At 43.2% G+C, this 18,115-nt stretch overlaps 1 protein-coding gene and 1 pseudogene across 3 annotated transcripts; both read left to right on the forward strand.

Annotated features, from left to right (window-relative positions):
* The first annotated feature begins 4,637 nt into the window (after positions 1 to 4,637).
* LOC309968931 (3-hydroxyisobutyrate dehydrogenase, mitochondrial-like) lies at positions 4,638 to 5,711 on the forward strand (annotated as a pseudogene). Its single transcript has one exon. The product of its transcript is annotated as a 3-hydroxyisobutyrate dehydrogenase, mitochondrial-like (transcript).
* Positions 5,712 to 10,546: 4,835 nt separating this feature from the next.
* PRR13 (proline rich 13) lies at positions 10,547 to 14,147 on the forward strand. Of its 2 annotated transcripts, none has more exons than XM_082850588.1 (4): positions 10,547 to 10,643; positions 11,204 to 11,242; positions 11,610 to 11,974; positions 13,482 to 14,147. In XM_082850588.1, the coding sequence occupies exons 2-4, from the start codon at positions 11,224 to 11,226 to the stop codon at positions 13,521 to 13,523; spliced, it is 426 nt and encodes a 141-aa protein (XP_082706714.1). In that variant the 5' UTR covers positions 10,547 to 10,643; positions 11,204 to 11,223; the 3' UTR covers positions 13,524 to 14,147. The 2 variants fall into 2 exon arrangements, with proteins under 2 accessions (XP_082706714.1, XP_082706715.1); XM_082850589.1 differs by having other exon boundaries at positions 10,580 to 10,721.
* Positions 14,148 to 18,115: the final 3,968 nt, after the last annotated feature.

Below are 18,115 nucleotides of genomic sequence, written 5' to 3' on the forward strand. Positions count from 1 at the left end.
AGCCCGTGCACTGCAACGAAGAGCAGGCCCTGATCGCTGCAACTAGAGAAAACCCACGTGCAGCAGCGAAGACCCAACGCAGCCAAAATAAATAAATAAATGAATAAATAAATTTATTTTTAAAAGTTCACTATTCGTGCAAAATCCAATGGCCAGTTCTCAGTCTGCATCCTACATAATTTATCAGCAGCATTTGAACATTTGATAGCTCCCTCCTTGAATCTTTTCTTCACACTTTCCTCTGATTTTCCACTTCCTCACTGAAGAAGGGGAAAATCTGTATCCTTTCTTATCCTTTGCTCATTCCTCTTCTCTTGCCAGTTTCTAAATATTGGCAGGCCTGAGGCCACGGGCTGGGCCCTCTTTTCTACTCTGGCTACCCCTGCTCCCTGGCTGAGCTTATCTGGCTCCTTGAATTTTAAAAAATTTTTATTTGTTAAAAATATTTATTTATTTATTTTTGGCTGTGTCAGGTCTTAGTTGTGGCACACGGGCTCTTTGTTGCAGTGCGAGGGCTTCCCTCTAGTTGTGGCACGTGGGCTCCAGAGTGCTTGGGCTCAGTAGTTGCGGCACATGGGCTCTCTAGTTGTGGTGCACAGGGTTTGTAGTTGTGGCGCATGGGCTCCAGAGCATGCAGACTTTCTAGTTGTGGCGCATGGGCTCAGTAGTTGTGGCGTGCGGGCTTAGTTGCCCCACAGCATGTGGGTTCTTAGTTCCCCGACCAGAAATTGAACCTGTGTCCCCTGCATTGGAAGGTGGATTCTTAACCACCGGACCACCAGGGAAGTCCCTATCTGGCTCTTTTATTTGTTTGTTTATTTATTTACTTATTTTTATTGGAGTATAATTGATTTACAATGTTGTGTTAGTTTCTGCTGTACAATGAAGTGAATCAGCTTTATGTATACCTATATCCCCTCCCTCTTGGACCTCCCTCCCGCACCCCCATCCCACCCATCTAGGTCATCACAGAGCACTGAGCTGAGCTTCCTGTGCTTTATAGCATGTTCCCACTAGCTATTTTACGCATGGTAGTGTATATATGTCAATCCTAATCTCCTAATTTGTCCCACCCTCTCCTTTCCCCGCCGTGTCCACATGTCCATTCTCTATGTCTGCGTCTCTATTCCCACCCTGCAAATAGGTTCATCTGTACCATTTTTCTAGATTCCACATATATGCATTAATATACGATATTTGTTTTTCTCTTTCTGGCTTACTGGCTCCTTTAGATACCTTGATAACTCTCGATTTTTTTCTCTTCAGACAAGACCTCTCCCTGAGCGCCAGACTGCCAAATCCAACTGCCTTCTTAACACTTCCACTTGGATATCTGATAGCCATCCTAAACTTAACTTTGTCCAGAAGTACTCACATCTGCTCCTCCCCCGTCTTATTTCAGTAAATGACACAACTATTTCCTAGTTGCTCAATATTCTTGGGTTCATCCTTCATTTCTCTGTTTCTTTCACCTCTACCTCCAGTCCAAATCTGCTAAGCTCTACCTTAAAAAATAATACCTGGTAAATCAACTATACTTCGATTAAAAAAAAAAAAATACCCAGAGTCTGACCCCCCCTGATCATCTCTACAACTTCCATCCAAGCCACCGCCATTCCTTCTCTGGAGTACAGTAGTAGCCTCCTAACTGGGTTCTCTGCTTCCACTTTAACCATTTCTCCCTATTTTGCTCTTTCACCACACAGTAGCCAGAATAATAATAATAATTACTATTATTATTATTTTACTATTTTAACCATTTTTAAGCGTACAGTACAGTGACATTAAATACATTCACTCTGTTGTGCAACTGTGATCATCGTCCTCCAGAACTTTTTCATCTTTCTAAACTTAAATTCTGTGCCTATTAAACAATCAATCTCCATTCCCCACTGCCTCCAGTCCCTGCTGATTACTTTCTGTCTCTATGAATTTGACTACTCTAGGTACTTCATTTAAGTGGAATCATACAGCATGTGTCTTTTTGTGCCTGGCTTAATTCACTCAGCATAATATCTTCAAGGTTCATCCATAGTGTAGCATGTGTCAGACTCTCCTTCCTTTTTAGGGCTGAATACTATTCCGTTGTATGCATATACCACATTTTGTTTATCCATTCATCTGTTGATGGACATTTGGGTTGTTTCCATCTTTGGGCTGTTACGAATAATGCTTCTATAAACATTGGTTTACAGAATGACTCTTTTAAAATGAAAATCAGATCATGTCGTTCCTCTGCTCATAACCCTCCAGAGGCTTCCATTCACACTTAGAATAAAATCTAAACTCTTTCCCATGGCTTACAAGGATCTGTAAATACTGGCACCACAGCTCCTCCCCTTATTTCAATTAATTTTTCTACATAGTACACATCACTATCTGACATTTTATTATATATTTATTTATATTCTGCCTCTCCCACTAAGTCATTACCTCGATGAAGGCAAGGATTTTTTCTCTGTGTTTTCACTCTATCCCTAGTGCTTAGAACAGTACCTGGATAGATTGAGAAATATTTGTTGAATGAATGAATGACAGAAGCATGGTAAATCATTAATGATTTAATGAATCAGAGAAATGAGCTTTCCAAGCATTATTTAAATGCTTTTTAAATAATCTGCATTTAGGGAATTCCCTGACAGTCAAGTGGTTAGGACTCTGTGCTTCCACGGCAGGGGTCACGGGTTCCATCCCTGGTCAGGGAACTAATATCCCACAAGCTGCTTGGAGTGAGAAAAAAAAAAAAAAATCTGAGTTTAAATCTGAGAAAGAATTTCCCAACTAGCAGGTAGGTGAAGAGAGGTATGGAGGATATTGGCAACCTATGAGGGTCCTGAAGAGAGGTTAAAATCATCCTAGTCTAACAGTAAAAGTTCTTAATATTAACAAGAATCATGATAGTAATACATGGTAGCATATAGTAAGTACTTATTATGTGACAGACACACGATTATCTCATCACAACCGTATGAGGTAGGTACCATTGCCACTGTTTTACAAATGAGGGAATTGAGGTTAAATAACTTATTCAAGGTCACACAATAAGTGTCAAAGTCAGGATTTGAATCCAAGTCTCTCTAACTCCAGAACCACCTTGCTCTATTCCTCTTTGTCCATTTGTTCATTCATTCATTCATGTAGTTATTTATTTAACAGTGTATTCATTTATACCATCCTATGTACCAGGCACTGTGTGAACTGTTAAGTGTCCTTACTTTCAAGAAGCTTACAGTCTAATGTAGGAAGCTAACATTAAGTAATTACTGATTCATGTCTAATTATAAACTGAGATAGGTGTGCTAAAGGAAAGACAAGATTCGACTAGAGGCTGCAACAAAGGAGTTTTACCTGACTAGGGTGTCAAGGAGGCTTCCCTGAAGAAGTGATCCTGGAGCTGAGAGCTGATGAATGAGCAGGATTTAATTAGGCAAAGTGGAGAGAGACGGGGAGAGCATTCCAGGCTGCAGAAGCAGCAAGTGCAAAGGCCCTCCTGCAAATGGAACCAAGGTCTTCTGGAGGGATGAAAGAAGCCTAGGGGCTGAAGAGCAGAAAGCCAGGGTGAGTAGTATGAGAGGAGACCAGCAAGGTAGCAGGGCCAGACCACTGCAGACATTGCAGTAATAAGATTTTGAGTATTTTTTTGTTGGACAAGTTGGAGGAAACAGACACTCATGTATTGCTGGTGAGAATGTAAATAAATATAACCTCTATGGAGGGTAATTCATCAATACCTATAAAAAAGTAAAAATATGTAAAATGACATATTTGTCAGGTTATTTGTTGCAGCATTGTTTTTAGTAGCAGAAGATTGAAAATAACACAAATATCTTTTGACTGGTTAAATTGATTATGGTACGTCATACAAAAGAATCAAATAGGGTTGTGAAAAAGACTGAAGACACACTGTGCTGACTGGTATGGAAACATCCCCAAGATATATTAAGTGGGGGGAAAGTTGCAAATTAAACTCTGCATAGTTTGCTGTTTGTATACTTAAAAGAGGGGATATAAATTTATATCAGTATTTGCTTGATTGTAATGAAGAAACTGTGGAAGTATATATAAGAAACCAGTTATGTGGGTTGGGGGAGGCTGGGTAAAGGAGAACAAGAGTGGGAGGGAGACTTTTCACTTTCTACCTCTTGGTCCTTTTTGGTTTTCAAAGCATGTGAACATATTACCTATTCAACAAAAATGAATACGTACATGTAAAAATACTTTCCACCTTTGTCTTAAGGATAATGCAAAGCCGTTGAAGAATCTTAAGCAGTAGGGTGATGTCACAGTTGGCTTTAGAAAACAATTTCTGAGGTGGGAGAATGAATTAGAAGAGGGCCAGAGTGGATGCTGACAGGACATTTAATGAAACACCACTTCGTACCCACTAGCATGGCTATACTAATAAAGACAGACAGCAACAAGTGCTGGTGCAGATGTGGGGTAATTGGAACACTTATACATTGCTGGTGGGGGTATAAAATGGTGTGGCTATTTTGGAAAGTAGTCTGGCAGTTCCTCAAAAAAGTTAAACATACAGTTACCGTATTACCTAGCAATTCCTCTCTTAAGTAAATACCCAACAGAATTGAAAACATATGGTGGTTGCACGCGTCCCCACGCACCCTCACAGTCAGTGGATGAGCCGGGGCAGCAAGGCAGCCTCCTTACAGCTCTGTGGAGGGCCTCGAGCCTCCCTACTGGAGCCGCTGGCAGGGGCCAGCCTTGCAGTGGTGTGTTCTAGGTCAATGGCTTCTAAGATTCCAGCTGGATTCACTGGACTAGGCAAATGGGGCATCCAATGGCAAAAAAATCTCATGAAACATGGCTATCCGCTTGTTATTTATGATGTGTTCCCTGATGCATGCAAAGAATTTCTCGATGCAGGTATACAGGTAGTGTCTTCCCCAGCAGATGTAGCCAAAAAAGCTAACGGAATTATTACAGTGTTGCCCACCAGTATCAGTGCAATAGAAGCTTATTCTGGAGCAAATGGAATTCCAACAAAAGTGAAGAAAGGCTCACTATTAATAGACTCCAGTACTATTGATCCTACAGTTTCGAAAGAATTGGCCAAAAAGTTGAGAAAATGGGAGCAAGTTTCATGGATGCCCCTGTTTCTGGTGGTGTGGGAGCTGCTCAGTCTGGGAACCTAATGTTTATGGTGGGAGGAGTCACAGATGAATTTGCTGCTGCCCAAGAGTTGCTGGGGTACAAGGGCTCCAATGTGGTGCATTGGGAGCCCTTGGGACTGGGCAGGATGTGAGGATCGGCTACAACACGCTGCTGGTATGGATGGTATGATTGGAACTGCTGATGCTATGAATCTGGGAATCAGGTTGGGGCTTGACCCAAAACCATTGGCTAAAAACCTATATGTGAGCTCAGGACAGCTTTGGTCAAGTGATACTTATAATCCCATACCTGGCATGATTCACGGAGTTCCCTTGCCTGATAACTATCAGGGTGGATTCAGAACAACACTCATGACTAAGGATCTGGGATTAGCACAAGACTCTGTGGTTAGCACAAAGAGCCCAATCATTCTGGGCAGTCAGGCCCATCAGATCTACAGGATGATGTATGTGAAGGGCTACTCAGAAAAAGCCTGCTCATCTGTGTTCCAGTTTCTACAGAGGAGGAGACATTCTGAGTTTGCCCTTTGGCGGTGGACACTGTTGGAAACCAGAGTCTATCTTGGAACCTCCTTATAGCTTGCTCCACAAGTAAATGGGTCTGTCTGCTTTTGATTGTCTTGGTCACAGTAAACCCTGGGATTTTTCACCCATTTTTAACTGCTTATTCTTTTTTTTTTTTTTTTTTGCGGTACGCGGGCCTCTCATTGTTGTGGCCTCTCCCGTTGCGGAGCGCAGGCTCCAGACGCGCAGGCCCAGCGGCCATGGCTCACGGGCCCAGCCGCTCCACGGCATGTGGGATCCTCCCGGACCGGGGCACGAAGCCGTGTCCCCTGCATCGGCAGGCGGACTCTCGACCACTGTGCCACCAGGGAAGACCTTTTTTTTTTTTAATCCATTTAGCAAACATATAATATCTGAAATTTTTTTTTCTGTTAGCTACTGATGGTCCCTGCTAACTAGCTGACTGACCTTTTTCAAAAATTTGATCCCTGAGCATCTTTAACTAAATAGTTGCGTATTTCAATCAGGATATTATTTACTCCAACTTACAAATAAAACCACATTTTTTTAAAAAGGATAAAACATATTTTAGGGGAACAAAAATAAACTGGTGTGAAGAAAGGACTTATAGAAAGGGGAAGTATAGTGAATTACTACCTGTGTCCCTCAGAAAGTTTGTCCTTTTAACCAAGTGGTGGTATTCTTGCATTACTGAGGTTACTAATTTATTTTCTAGGAGTTGATAAAGCAAGAGAACGCCTTGCTGCATGGTATATAATTTGGACTCTGTTACATTTATCTTGGTGTGTCTCTCTTGTAACAACTCCCAATACTCAGCGAACTTGTTTTTTATATTTTTGTTTCCTTGTACATTCTTTTTTTTTTTTTTTTAGTAATTTTATTTATTTATTTATTTTTGGCTGTGTTGGTTTTTCATTGCTGCATGGGCTTTCTCTAGTTGCAGTGAGTGGGAGCTACTCTTCATTGCGGCACCCAGGCTTCTCATTGAGGTGGCTTCTGTTGTTGCGGAGCACGGGCTCTAGGCGCACAGGCTTCAGTAGTTGTGGCTTGTGGGCTCTGTAGTTGTGGCTCGCAGGCTCTAGAGCGCAGGCTCAGTAGTTGTGGTGCGCGGGCTTAGTTGCTCTGCTGCATGTGGGATCTTCCCAGACCAGGGCTCGACACCGTGTCCCCTAGCATTGGCCAGTGGATTCTTAACCACTGTGCCACCAGGGCAGTCCTCCTTGTACATTCTTACTACATGTTTTTTGACTTCAAAAAAATGACATAAAAAAAAAAAAGAATGACATCTTTAGAACTATTTCAGAGCCAAGGATGATGTGTTTTAGATAATTATTACATTATTCTAAATATAACCATATAATTTTGAATTCAAATACATTTCTATGCTGATAATAAAAAACACATATGGATGCACGAATTTGTACATGAATGTTCATAGCAGTGATATATATAATAGGCAAAACGTAAAAACAATTCAAATGTCCATCAGCTGATGAATGGATAAACTAAATGTGGTATATCCAAACAGTGGCATATTATTCAGTATTTCCTTCATAAAAAAGAATGAACTACTGATTCATACTACAACATGGATGAACCCTGAAATATTACGCAAAGTGAAAGAAGCCAGTCACGATAGGCCACATGTTGTACAATTTTCCGTTTGTATAAAACAGGAGAATTTATAAATTGATTAGTGGTTGCTAAGGGCTTGGGCGGAATGGGGGAGAGGTAGGGAGGGGAATGAGGATTCACTACTAATGGGGTGTGGAATTATTTTAAGGGGGACAAAAAATGTTCTAAAATTAAATAATGGCAATGGTTGCACAAGCTCAGAATATGCTAAAAACTATTGAACTGTACCCTTTAAATGAGTGAATTGTATGGTATATGAACTATATTTCAATAAAGCTGCTTTAAAAAAGAAATAGTTTTAAATATTTAAATTCTAAGAGGCATCATGCCCATATAGACACATCAATAGTTTCTTTCAAACTCAATGATCTTGCAAGGAAGAAGTAACTCAGATATAAATTGCGTTAAAAACAAAAACAAAAAAAGTGCCAGTCCCAATTCATCTCAAATATTTAGCACAAACCTGATATAAAAATATATCAATATGTACTATGGTTATGTAAAACATAATATTGTATGTCAACTGTATTTCAATAAAATATATATAACAAAAAAATTTTAATTAAAAATTAAAAATTGGGACTTCCAGGCTTCCCTAGTGGCACAATGGTTGAGAGTCTGCCTGCTGTTGCAGAGGACACGGGTTTGTGCCCCGGTCCGGGAAGATCCCACATGCCGCGGACTGTCTGGGCCCGTGAGCCATGGCCGCTGAGCCTGCGCGTCCGGGGCCGGTGCTCCGCAACAGGAGAGGCCACAGCAGTGATAGACCCGCGTACAGCAAAAAAAAAAATAAATAAATTTGGACTTCCCTGGTGGTCCAGTGGTTGACTTTGTGCTCTCAATGCAGAGGGCCTGGGTTCATTCCCTGGTCAGGAAACTAGATCCCACATATCTCAACTAAGAGTCTACATGCTGCAGCTAAGAGTTCACATGCCGCAACTAAAGATCCCACATGCTACAACGAAGATCCCATGCGCTGCAACTAAGACCCAGCGCAACCAAATAAATAAATAAATATCTAAAAAAATTAAAAATCTATCAAAAATTTTAGTTCAAGATGACAAACTCAGTATAAAATTTATCTTCAAATTTTTTGTAGCTCACAAATTTGGGATGTAATGTTTTCATTATGGTTGAGTTCAAAGTATTTAATTTCCATCATGTATTATACTTTGACCCAAAGTTATTTGCAAGACTTTTTTTTTAACTTCCAAACGTATGTTTGTGTTGCTGAATGCACACAAGCTCCTGTGCCCGACGCACAGTGAGGCCAAACCAGAACATCGGAGCTTGGAGCAGAGAAAGATTTATTGCAGGACTGAGCAAGGAGAACCAGTGGTTTGTGCTCAAAAGACCCAAATTTTTTTATGTTTTTCGGGGAGGAGTTTTTATAGGCAAAGTTTGGAGCGAGGCCTGCAGGACATGTGACTTTCTTCTAATTGGTTGGTGGTGAGGTAACTGAGATGGTATTCCAGGAATCTTGTGCTCAGCTGGAATTTACCATCCTCCAACTGGGTGGGGGTCTTAGTTTTCACAGAATAACTCAAAAATATATTGTTATGTATATCCCTTTGTTACAGATGAGGGTTCTTGGCCTCCCTAATCAATAGAAATTGATCAGAGGTCAGACAAGAAATTCAGGCAAGGCTTTACTGGGGCCCCTGCTACAGCAGGGGGGAGCAAGAATGTACAACAGGTTCCCTCTCTGGCTCGCTCCCTGAGGGGTGGGTGGTGAGCTTGTTCCTTATGTGGGGTGAGGGTAGGGGTGTGTCCAGGGGTCGGGTTGGAGTGGTGGCTTAGGTGTTTTGCCCACCCCTTAGGTGGTGGTGTGTGCAGGGGGCATGCGCAGTACCCTGCATTTGCTGCAGGCTCTTCAAAAGCGGCAGTTGGGTTTTTGGTCTCTTTTGTATCTTTTGTCCAGAATTTGCCCCAACTGTGCATGCACATTATTTTTAGTCCCGTACAGTCTCTCTGTATTTTGTTGCTCGAGGAGAGGTGTGTCCAGGTGCAAAAACTGCAGCACTGCAGCAAAGGGTCCCAGGTCCCAGCCTGTCTCACCTTCAGGAGAAACCAGGACCCTGCTTTATTGATGCACTATTGTTTTTTGACTGTTCATCCTTTGTTTCTGCATTCCCTCCCTTCCCTAATTAGCAACTGTTTGAATCTGCCCTTTGGAATTCAGGGAAGGTCTAGGAGGCTAAACCCTTTTTCCTACAAACTAGAAAAGGGGACACGGAAAGGTTTTTGTACCCGTGAGGGCCCCACAGGGTCCTGCTCGGTTTCATTTGTATTTATATTTTATGTTGTGGTCAAAGAATACAGTATATAATACACAATTCTCTGAAATTTGAATTATATTAGTTGAGACCAATTTTTTAAAATGTTTTATGTATGCTTAAGAAGGATAAGTACTTTTAAATTTTGGGTGTATGGTTCTATATATATTCATTAAATCAAGCTTGTTAATTGTGTTATTAAAAAAAATAGAGGCCATTGCTGCAATCCAGTTGAGAGATGATGGTAGGCTGGGAGCAGAGACGATGGAGAGAAGTGTAGTGATTCTAGATTTATTTGGGAAACAAAACGACCCTTCCTGAAGTTGGAAGGAGATGCGGGGGAAAGGTGAAGGAAAGAGAGAGCCATCAGGATGACTTCTTGGTTTCTGGTTTATGCAATTTGACAGATGGCGGAGCTATGCAATTGAGATAGAGAATCCTAGGAGAGATTAGAAATCTCTGTATTTTCCCCAAGAATGTTTTCTTATTTCCTGTGGGGACTAAGAGGGAGGCCGCAATATTGAGGCTTGGGGTGAGATTTAGCAGCTCTCCGCCCTTCCTTAAGCGCTCCATCCATATATATATATATATATATATATATATATATATATATATATATGTCTGTATACCGCTTATCACAGTATATTCACATTACAAGGTGTGGCACCCACTGGACTAAAGGCTCAGAGGTCAAGGGTTGAGTTTCCCCAAGGCACTCAAGGACTTCGCCCAGAAACTGGCCCCGCTCTCTCCTAGCCGGTTTCTCCTAGCCCCGCCCCCAGGAATTTCCGGCCCGCCCGCTCCTCTGTACTGCCGCGTCCTAAAGCGCCTGGCTCCGCCCCTACCGCAAATGCTGCCTTCGAGCCTAGAGTGATTGACGACTATGTTCTCCAATCGTAATGCTGAATGACCACATAGTACCAATCAGGCGGTAGCAGAGGCGGATGCTGAAGCTTAAGGTGGGAGGGTGACCAGGAAGTGAGAGTGGAGGCTGAAAGGAGGAGTCCGCCCAAGCAGTGGTGTAGAGGTGACTGGACGCCTGGATTCCTCAGTTTCCTCCTTCTTCCATTCCTGGGTGAGGGGGTCCCTTCGGAGCTGGGAGCCAGGATCTCTATTTGCCTTTTTTAATGTGGGAGGGGGTATGTCTAGCCATGTAAGTGTTTGAGAATCTTTCCTGAGCCGCCTACCTCCTTTCGCCTCAAGGCAGGTCCTTTTCTTAGCCTGGGGTGGGGGTCCTGTCCCCCGTCACTCTTCCCCGGGAGCGGTTAAGTTGTTTAAGATCCTTTCGCAGCTTATAGGTGGCTAAAGTCTTCCGGACTCGGTCTCTGAGTGATGGGGATAGCGAGATTCGCGGAGTCTGCCCCTCTCCGGAGGACTTAGAAACCTCCAGCCGCGGCCAGAGCTAGTGGAAGGTGGAGGGGCCCTGGGAGCAAGGTTCCTGTGGTTAGGGAACTAGGAATAGAATAGGTGTTGGGGGCGAAGGAACGGGTGGAAAGAAACATTTCTTCTGTGGAGGTCTTGGTAGTTCTCTGAGAGGCTGTTGCGGAGCGGGAGGCGTTGGAGTTGAGCTTGGTCTCTAAAACCCCTGCCCATTTCTGGGCCGTCAGCTTCTTGCCTTCATTTGTTTCTCCTCAGGCTGGAAGAAATAGCTGAACATGTGGAATCCCAATGCCGGTAGGTGTTTGGGGGATCTCCTTTCTTGCTCCAACCACTTTTCAGAAGGGCCACAACAGAAGGTTTCTGTGTCAGTTTCTCCTCCACCTCTCCCCGAACCCGCAAAAGCAAAGTCCTCAGTCCATAGCTGACTGATGTTCTCATCCTTCCCTAGAGTTCACTGCCTCCCTTTCTCCCCCGCCCTGCCAGGGACGTTACCTTTTATCTCTCTTACGTAAGTTTGTCTCCCCTACCCTCCATTTTCTTTCCTCACCTTTCCGTTTGCCTTTATTGAGTGAGAAACGAAATCCTCTTCTTTTTGTTGTTGTTTGTTGTCAGAGGTTCTGGGCAGTTCTAATCTTAATTGATTCTTTGCTTCTTCCACCAGGGCAGCCAGGGCCATATCCACACCCCCCTAACGTCGGGTACCCTGGAGGTTGCAATCCTGCCCATCCACCACCTGCCACCCCTCCCTTTCCTCCAGGCCCCTTTCCCACTCCCCCAGGAGCACCCCAGGGGAATCCAGCCTTTCCCCCTGGTGGGCCCTGTCACCCTGTGCCACAACCGGGGTATCCAGGATGCCAACCCTCAGGTCCCTACCCCCCTCCGTACCCACCACCTGCCCCTGGCATGTGTCCTGTGAATCCATTGGCTCCTGGCATGGTAGGACCAGGAATGGTGATTGACAAGAAGATGCAAAAGAAAATGAGAAAAGCTCATAAAAAGAAGCAGAAACACCACAAACATGGCAAGGTCAGTGCCCTCTGGATCCTGGCTAGTAAGGGGTGCCCCCTCAGAGGGACTAGAGAGGCAGTGGGTGGGCAAGGAAGGAGGATTCGAAGTCTGAGGACATGGGGCAGCGATTGTGTAAAGGATTCCCACTGGGAAGAATCAGATAATCTTGATAATCTTGAGAAGAATTATTAGGCTAATTAGGTCTTCTATCTGGGAGGGGCTAGGCTGAGGCTTAGAATGGATATCAGAATCAAAAGCCTTTCTAATTTGCCTTTCTCTTCCCGGAATTCCACCCCTCCCCACCCCATGTTTGTTTTAGCAGGTTGGACACACCCACTGAGGTGGTCAAATGTCAAGCAATAGAGTCAGTCCTTTGACAAAGCAAAATCTTATATAATAATTAACAGATAATAATCTGGCCCTAGTTCCTGGAGTTTCTTTCTCTCCTTCAGTATTCTCAGGGTGTTGTGGTAATTACGTGGGCCTTATTGTCCTACTGTCTGGCAGGGAAACAGGACAAGAGCAGTCAGTGACTCTCAGCCTCAAATAAAACCCTGAGTTTCATGCTCAGCCCCAAGGCTAAGTATCCTGTATGCTCACTGCTGAAGGAAATCCTTGCTTTTGCTGTTTAAGGGACAGTCTGGTTCAAGACTCCTGACCTTCTTAGAAAGCAAAGGGCACTTGGGTGGAGATGTAGGGCACCAAAGAATGTCCCATGGAGTGATCAGAGTTCATCTGGGTCTGATGCTATCTCCTTTCCCTTTTCCCCTTGTAGCATTCCAGAGGAGTGTTAATTAGCAAGGGTAAAAGTAGCTCTCAGGACAATTCTGGAAGTGTTGAACCAACCTCGATCTTGAGGAGGCCTTAATTTACATTTTTCTGCCTAGTATGTATTTGCCTTATGGCTTTGGGTGCTAATCCTAGTTCTGGATTTTTGGTAGAAGTCTGAAGAGAAGGAAAGGTGAGATTGAATGGAGAGACTAAAAAATGTTTTTTATGACAGTTATTGATGGGAGTATGCATGTAAAGAACCTTGACTAGGACTCTCCCAGCTTTCTCTCCCGCCTTCCTCACTTTCTCCCAGTTGGGACTTAGGAAGAAGTAGAGACAGATGCACACACAGCTGCTGTTTCTACTCACTTTTCTTAGACTCATAGCCACTAGGAATGTCCATGCAGCTAATCATTATTATAAGGTAGCAGCTGTTTCCCTGCACTGTACTATGCTTGTGCCTGTAATTTATTCCTTGCTTAGGCATTGGCTTAGGTAAAGAAAATTGGAAATTTGCTCCAAATGCAGTAACTTCTGTGCAGTGATTTAGGATGGTTTCATCCATTCCTGTATGCTCACTGCTGAAGGAAATCCTTGTTTTTGCTGTTTAAGGGACAGTCTGGTTCAAGACTCCTGACCTTCTTAGAAAGCAAAGGGTACTTGGGTGGAGGTGTAGGGCACCAAAGAATGTCCCATGGAGTGATCAGAGTTCATCTGGGTCTGATGGTATCTCCTTTCCCCTTTCCCCTTGCAGCATTCCTCCTCCTCCTCCTCTTCCAGCAGTGACTCTGACTGAACACAGGGCCTGGACCCTTCCCTCAAGTCTCTCCAGTTCTGCTCTCCCATCAAGCTTCAGATGCCATCTTGTACTGGGGGAAATTAGCCCTTGTGTCCCTCCCCCCGCCACCCCTGCAATCTAAGCCTCACTCTGCTGTTCAACCCTAACTGGCTAGGGAAAATGGGAAAGAATTGCCATGGGCTAGCAAAGGCCGTCTTCCCACTGCTTGGATAGAACTTTTAGCTGGTGAATTTTGCAGGAGAACTATTTTTTGAAAATGGTGAGATTTGAGCTAAATGCTGCAGACAAGTCTAAGATCTGTAAAATGTGATTTCTTTACTTTCTTTTGTAATACTCATGATTGGGGAGCTGCTGTGGAAATTTAATTATGGAAAGGAAAAAGCAACCTGTACCTTTCTTGTAATTGTGGCATGCTTGGATGATTTAGTGGCAAATAAACATTTCCCAGCAGGCGTTTTATTGATTGCACTCACTACAAGGCTGCTGGGAAGTGGAGTCCATTTGGCTGATGAGCTCTGACTGCCATTTTGGAAACTGATCTCTACTCCTTAGCTCAGGATGCTATCTCAGGTCCTCCTCTCACTCTCCAACTCTCAGTCCAAATAAAGCTGTTTCTCCTGGTCTCTGTTCACCTGTGCCATTACCGTGGTTGGGTCTAGCACATTCTACTACTTTCGCCTTCCACGGACCCTTTAAAGTGCATCAGTTTCATGGTAAGGAACCAGAGCGTCATCAGGAAGACAGCATACTGTCCTTATATGTCTCTAGTGGGAGGATCCTTCAGAATTGGTTCAGGCTTAGTGGAATGAATCTTTACTGTCTTCCATTTGATGAATGGATATAGGTCTTTAGCATAAGTTTTCATATCTGCTACCAAGGTTCTCAACCCTGGCTGCCCATCAGCTATCAGAGAGTGATTTAGGGCTTTGCCTGAAAGACTCTTGATAAGGATGGGGCCCAGCAAATCAGGATTTTTAAAACACTGTGGGTGATTCTGATGTATAGCTAGAACTGAGAGCCACTGATTTACCAAGTGCCATACATGGTATTACACATCGGGTTCTCAAAGATCTGTTGAGTAGAGAAAAAAGACATCTAAGAGAACTAATTAGTACAGATGCTATAAAATGCCAGAGAGATATAAACCTAGAAATAATTGGGAAGTGAAGGAGGAGTCAAAGATGACTTCACAGGGAAAGTGACGTTTGACCTTTAGGGCCGTGAGTGGAGAAACATGAGTACACAAAAAAATGAAAGAATGGATCTACCAAGTGGATGGCAGAGAAGGACTGGGAAAGGCATGTGCTTAGGTACAGGGTCTAAAGCTCCATAGCATGTTTGGGAATCACAGGTATCCCAATGGAGCTAGATTAATTCCCTGGAAAAGTATTATTTAGGAAATACTGTGTTCCGGGTGTTGAGGTACAAAGATGAATAAGACAGTCCCTGCTCTTCATGGCCTGCAAGAGCTAAGGGAGCAGATAGATATGTGAATAGGTTATTACAATACAGTAAAAGGGACCACAACAGAGACAGGGATCAAGCAGTGGGGGAGCAAAGGAAGGAGTGACAGTGCCAGTGGGAAATGAGTGAGGTCCTGGCTGGGCCTCAGGATGCATAGGAGGTTCCTAGTTGATAAATAACATCAGCTAACACCAAGCATTTATCATGTGCCAGGCACTAAGTGCTGTACATTTATAACTTGTGTTAATCTTCCCAGCAACTCTGTGAGGTAGGTACTCTGCTTCCATTTTGTGGAAGAAGAAAACTTAAGTCAGGATTCGAACTCGGGCAGTGTGGCTCCTGTGTCTATGCTTTTAACCCAGTGGATTTCAGGCAGAAGAAGCAGTTTTGCAGAGGCACAGAGTTGTAAAAAGGCGTGGGATGAAAGTTCAAGAATTCCTGAGCCTGAGATACCATATGGGAGCCTGAAAGCAGGAAATGAGGCTCTAGATGGGTCTAGAGGAAGGAGTGGACTTGAGAGATTTTACTGAGGTGGAACCCACAGGGCTTAGGGATTGAGTGTGGGGCTTGAACAGGGAAGGAGTGTTTTTAGTTGGCTGGATTGCATCTACCACTTGTCCCTAGGGTGAGTTATATGAAATAAATGCTTAAAATAAATATATTAGAGCTAGCTTCTAATTTTATTAGGATATCCAAGACCAAGGCCTGTTTTCCAGTGTCCTGGATTTGGGGGCCATTCTAATGTTTTTTTTCCCAATCATACTCCGTTTTTATTTACTCATCAGCTCTTGCTTTTCGAGGAGGAGAGGGAGATGTGGGCACAGGGAGATTGTGAGGTGAAAGAGAAACAGATGTTGACAAGCAAACCACAAATTAAGGAGAGATAATGAGAAGTGGCTCAAGGGGGAAAACACAAAGAGAAACAAAGAAATTAGGGAGAAAATTCACTGACCTCCTTCCCCAGTTTTAACCATGGACAGCCCAATTCCCCTTCCTGGCTTTTCTAAGTCACATGCACAACACCTTGCTGTTTTGCTATTGTTTCTCAAAAGTCTATTAACTTTTTGAAAGCTAAAAGTAATACATGTACTTGGGGGAAAATTGTAACATTTTTAATAGGATGCTCGGTGAAAAGTAAGGTTCTCTTCTCATCCCAGATTTCCAGCTTCCTCCCCAAAGGCAACCACAACTACCAAATTCTTTTGTAAACTTCCAGAGCTATTCTGAACATAGTTAAATATCCCCTCCCTTTCTATTTCTACCTTACATTGTTCCTATTGCCCCTACCCCGACTTTATATCAAATGGGAGCATAGTACAGGCCCTCTTTTGGACCTAACAGTTTCCCATTTAATTATCTATTTCGGAGTTGATTCCATATCAGTATGTGTATGTGTGTGTGTGTGGATAACATTGTTTTAACAGCATTTCATTCAACCAATCTTTTATTGCTGGAATATTAGAATGTTTTCAACTTTGCTATACATTTAACTGCTGTGGGGAGTGTTTTGGTACATATATCTTTGCCAGAGGTTGAAAAATTGGATGCTTACAGCTATATCTGGCCATGGACTTTTTTTTTTTTTTTGAGGGACCACTCTGTGTGTTAATTATCAGACATTTTCAATAAAGTTTCAGATTTCAAGCTGGAAACTCTAGCACCACTGCGCCACCAGGGAAGTCCCCCTGTTGCCTTTCATTAGGCCAGTTACATTACTTGCCTGGCTCCCGAGAGCACTAGGTTGGTGCGCCGTGTTTTGTGCATCAGTATAAGACTCTAAAGATGGTGGTTCTCACATGTTTTTGTCTTAGGCCCAATGTCCATGAGAGGATCTGGGATTCTGCCATTCTTTTCTTACTAGGAACTAAGTATAGTAAGATTTCCACACAAGTAATTGAAAATGGGAAAGGATAGGAAACCCATTAGGTCTATTAATAAAATCCAGGGCTTCCCTGGTGTCGCAGTGGTTGAGAGTCCGCCTGCCGATGCAGGGGACATGGGTTCGTGCCCCGGTCCGGGAAGATCCCACGTGCCGTGGATCGGCTAGGCCCGTGAGCCATGGCCGCTGAGTCTGCGTGCCCGGAGCCTGTGCTCTGCAACGGGAGAGGCCACAACAGTGAGGACCGCGTACCAAAAAAAAAAAAAAAAAAAAAAATCCAAATTGACACTGTAGCTTTGGGGACTGTTAAGTCATAGGATGAGTCTTCAGTTTGCTGTCTTTTCGGAATCATTTCCCTGTTTCAGGTTGTTTTGTAGCTGTAGGCAAGTTCACTCACTTGACTAATTTGGTTCCACTTCTGAGAAGAATTTATTGATTCATAAAATTATCAAGTGTTGCTATTGGATGCATCTTTTTCAAAGCTGGCTGCAACTGTTGGCCAGTCCCAGCAGAAGCCATGTTATTGTTAGTAGAGTTATGTTGTATTATTTTATCAACTTTTAATTTGATCTTTGTTTTGCGCCCATTATTAGAGATGATTTCACAGATAGCCACTCACTTTCACCCCAGCTCTTAGAGCCCCTGGGGTGTAAATGACCCAACTGCAAAATCTTGAGGTTAATCTGACCTTCAGCCCAGGCCTCACAGTAAGCCTGCTCCTTGGTTTGCTTTTTTCTGAGTGTCCTAACATTTTCCTACCTCCTTTGCTCTCTGTCAGTATTTGCTCTGCCCCTTGCCTTTGCCAAATGACAGACTTCTTTTTATTTCTATCTCACGTTGTTCCTAATGCCCACCCATCATTTGGAGGGTGGAAAGAAAGGCATTGGAGACCCCAAGCCTTATTTTCCACTTCAGAAAGCTATCTCTTTTCAGATAACTCCACTGAATTGGGGTTGCCCAATAATACTTGACTAATATTAAGGCCAGAACTGACACCTGAAGAACTCAAACAAGGGTAAATAATAACCCTGTAGTAGCTGTCTCTTTCAATATCCTTCTTTTTATTTTGTTTTATTCCCTTCCAGGGCTCTTCTCTATTTTTTAAACAAAAGTTTTAATTTGGAAATTTACAGATATATACAGGAGTAGAGAAAGCAGTTTAATGAACTCCTATTTCCCATAACCTAGCCTCAATGATTATCAACACTTTGCCAATCTTGTTCCATTCCACATCATATTTTTTCCA

The sequence above is a fragment of the Leucopleurus acutus genome, assembly GCF_964270905.1.
Source record: "Leucopleurus acutus genome assembly, chromosome: 11".
Classification (NCBI taxonomy): Eukaryota; Metazoa; Chordata; class Mammalia; order Artiodactyla; family Delphinidae; genus Leucopleurus; species Leucopleurus acutus.

Bases quoted from the DNA above. Each gene is read 5' to 3' on its own strand.
- PRR13 (XM_082850588.1), top strand. The intron at 11,975-13,481 runs GTCAGTGCCCTC...TTCCCCTTGCAG, and splicing joins AACACCACAAACATGGCAAG to CATTCCTCCTCCTCCTCCTC.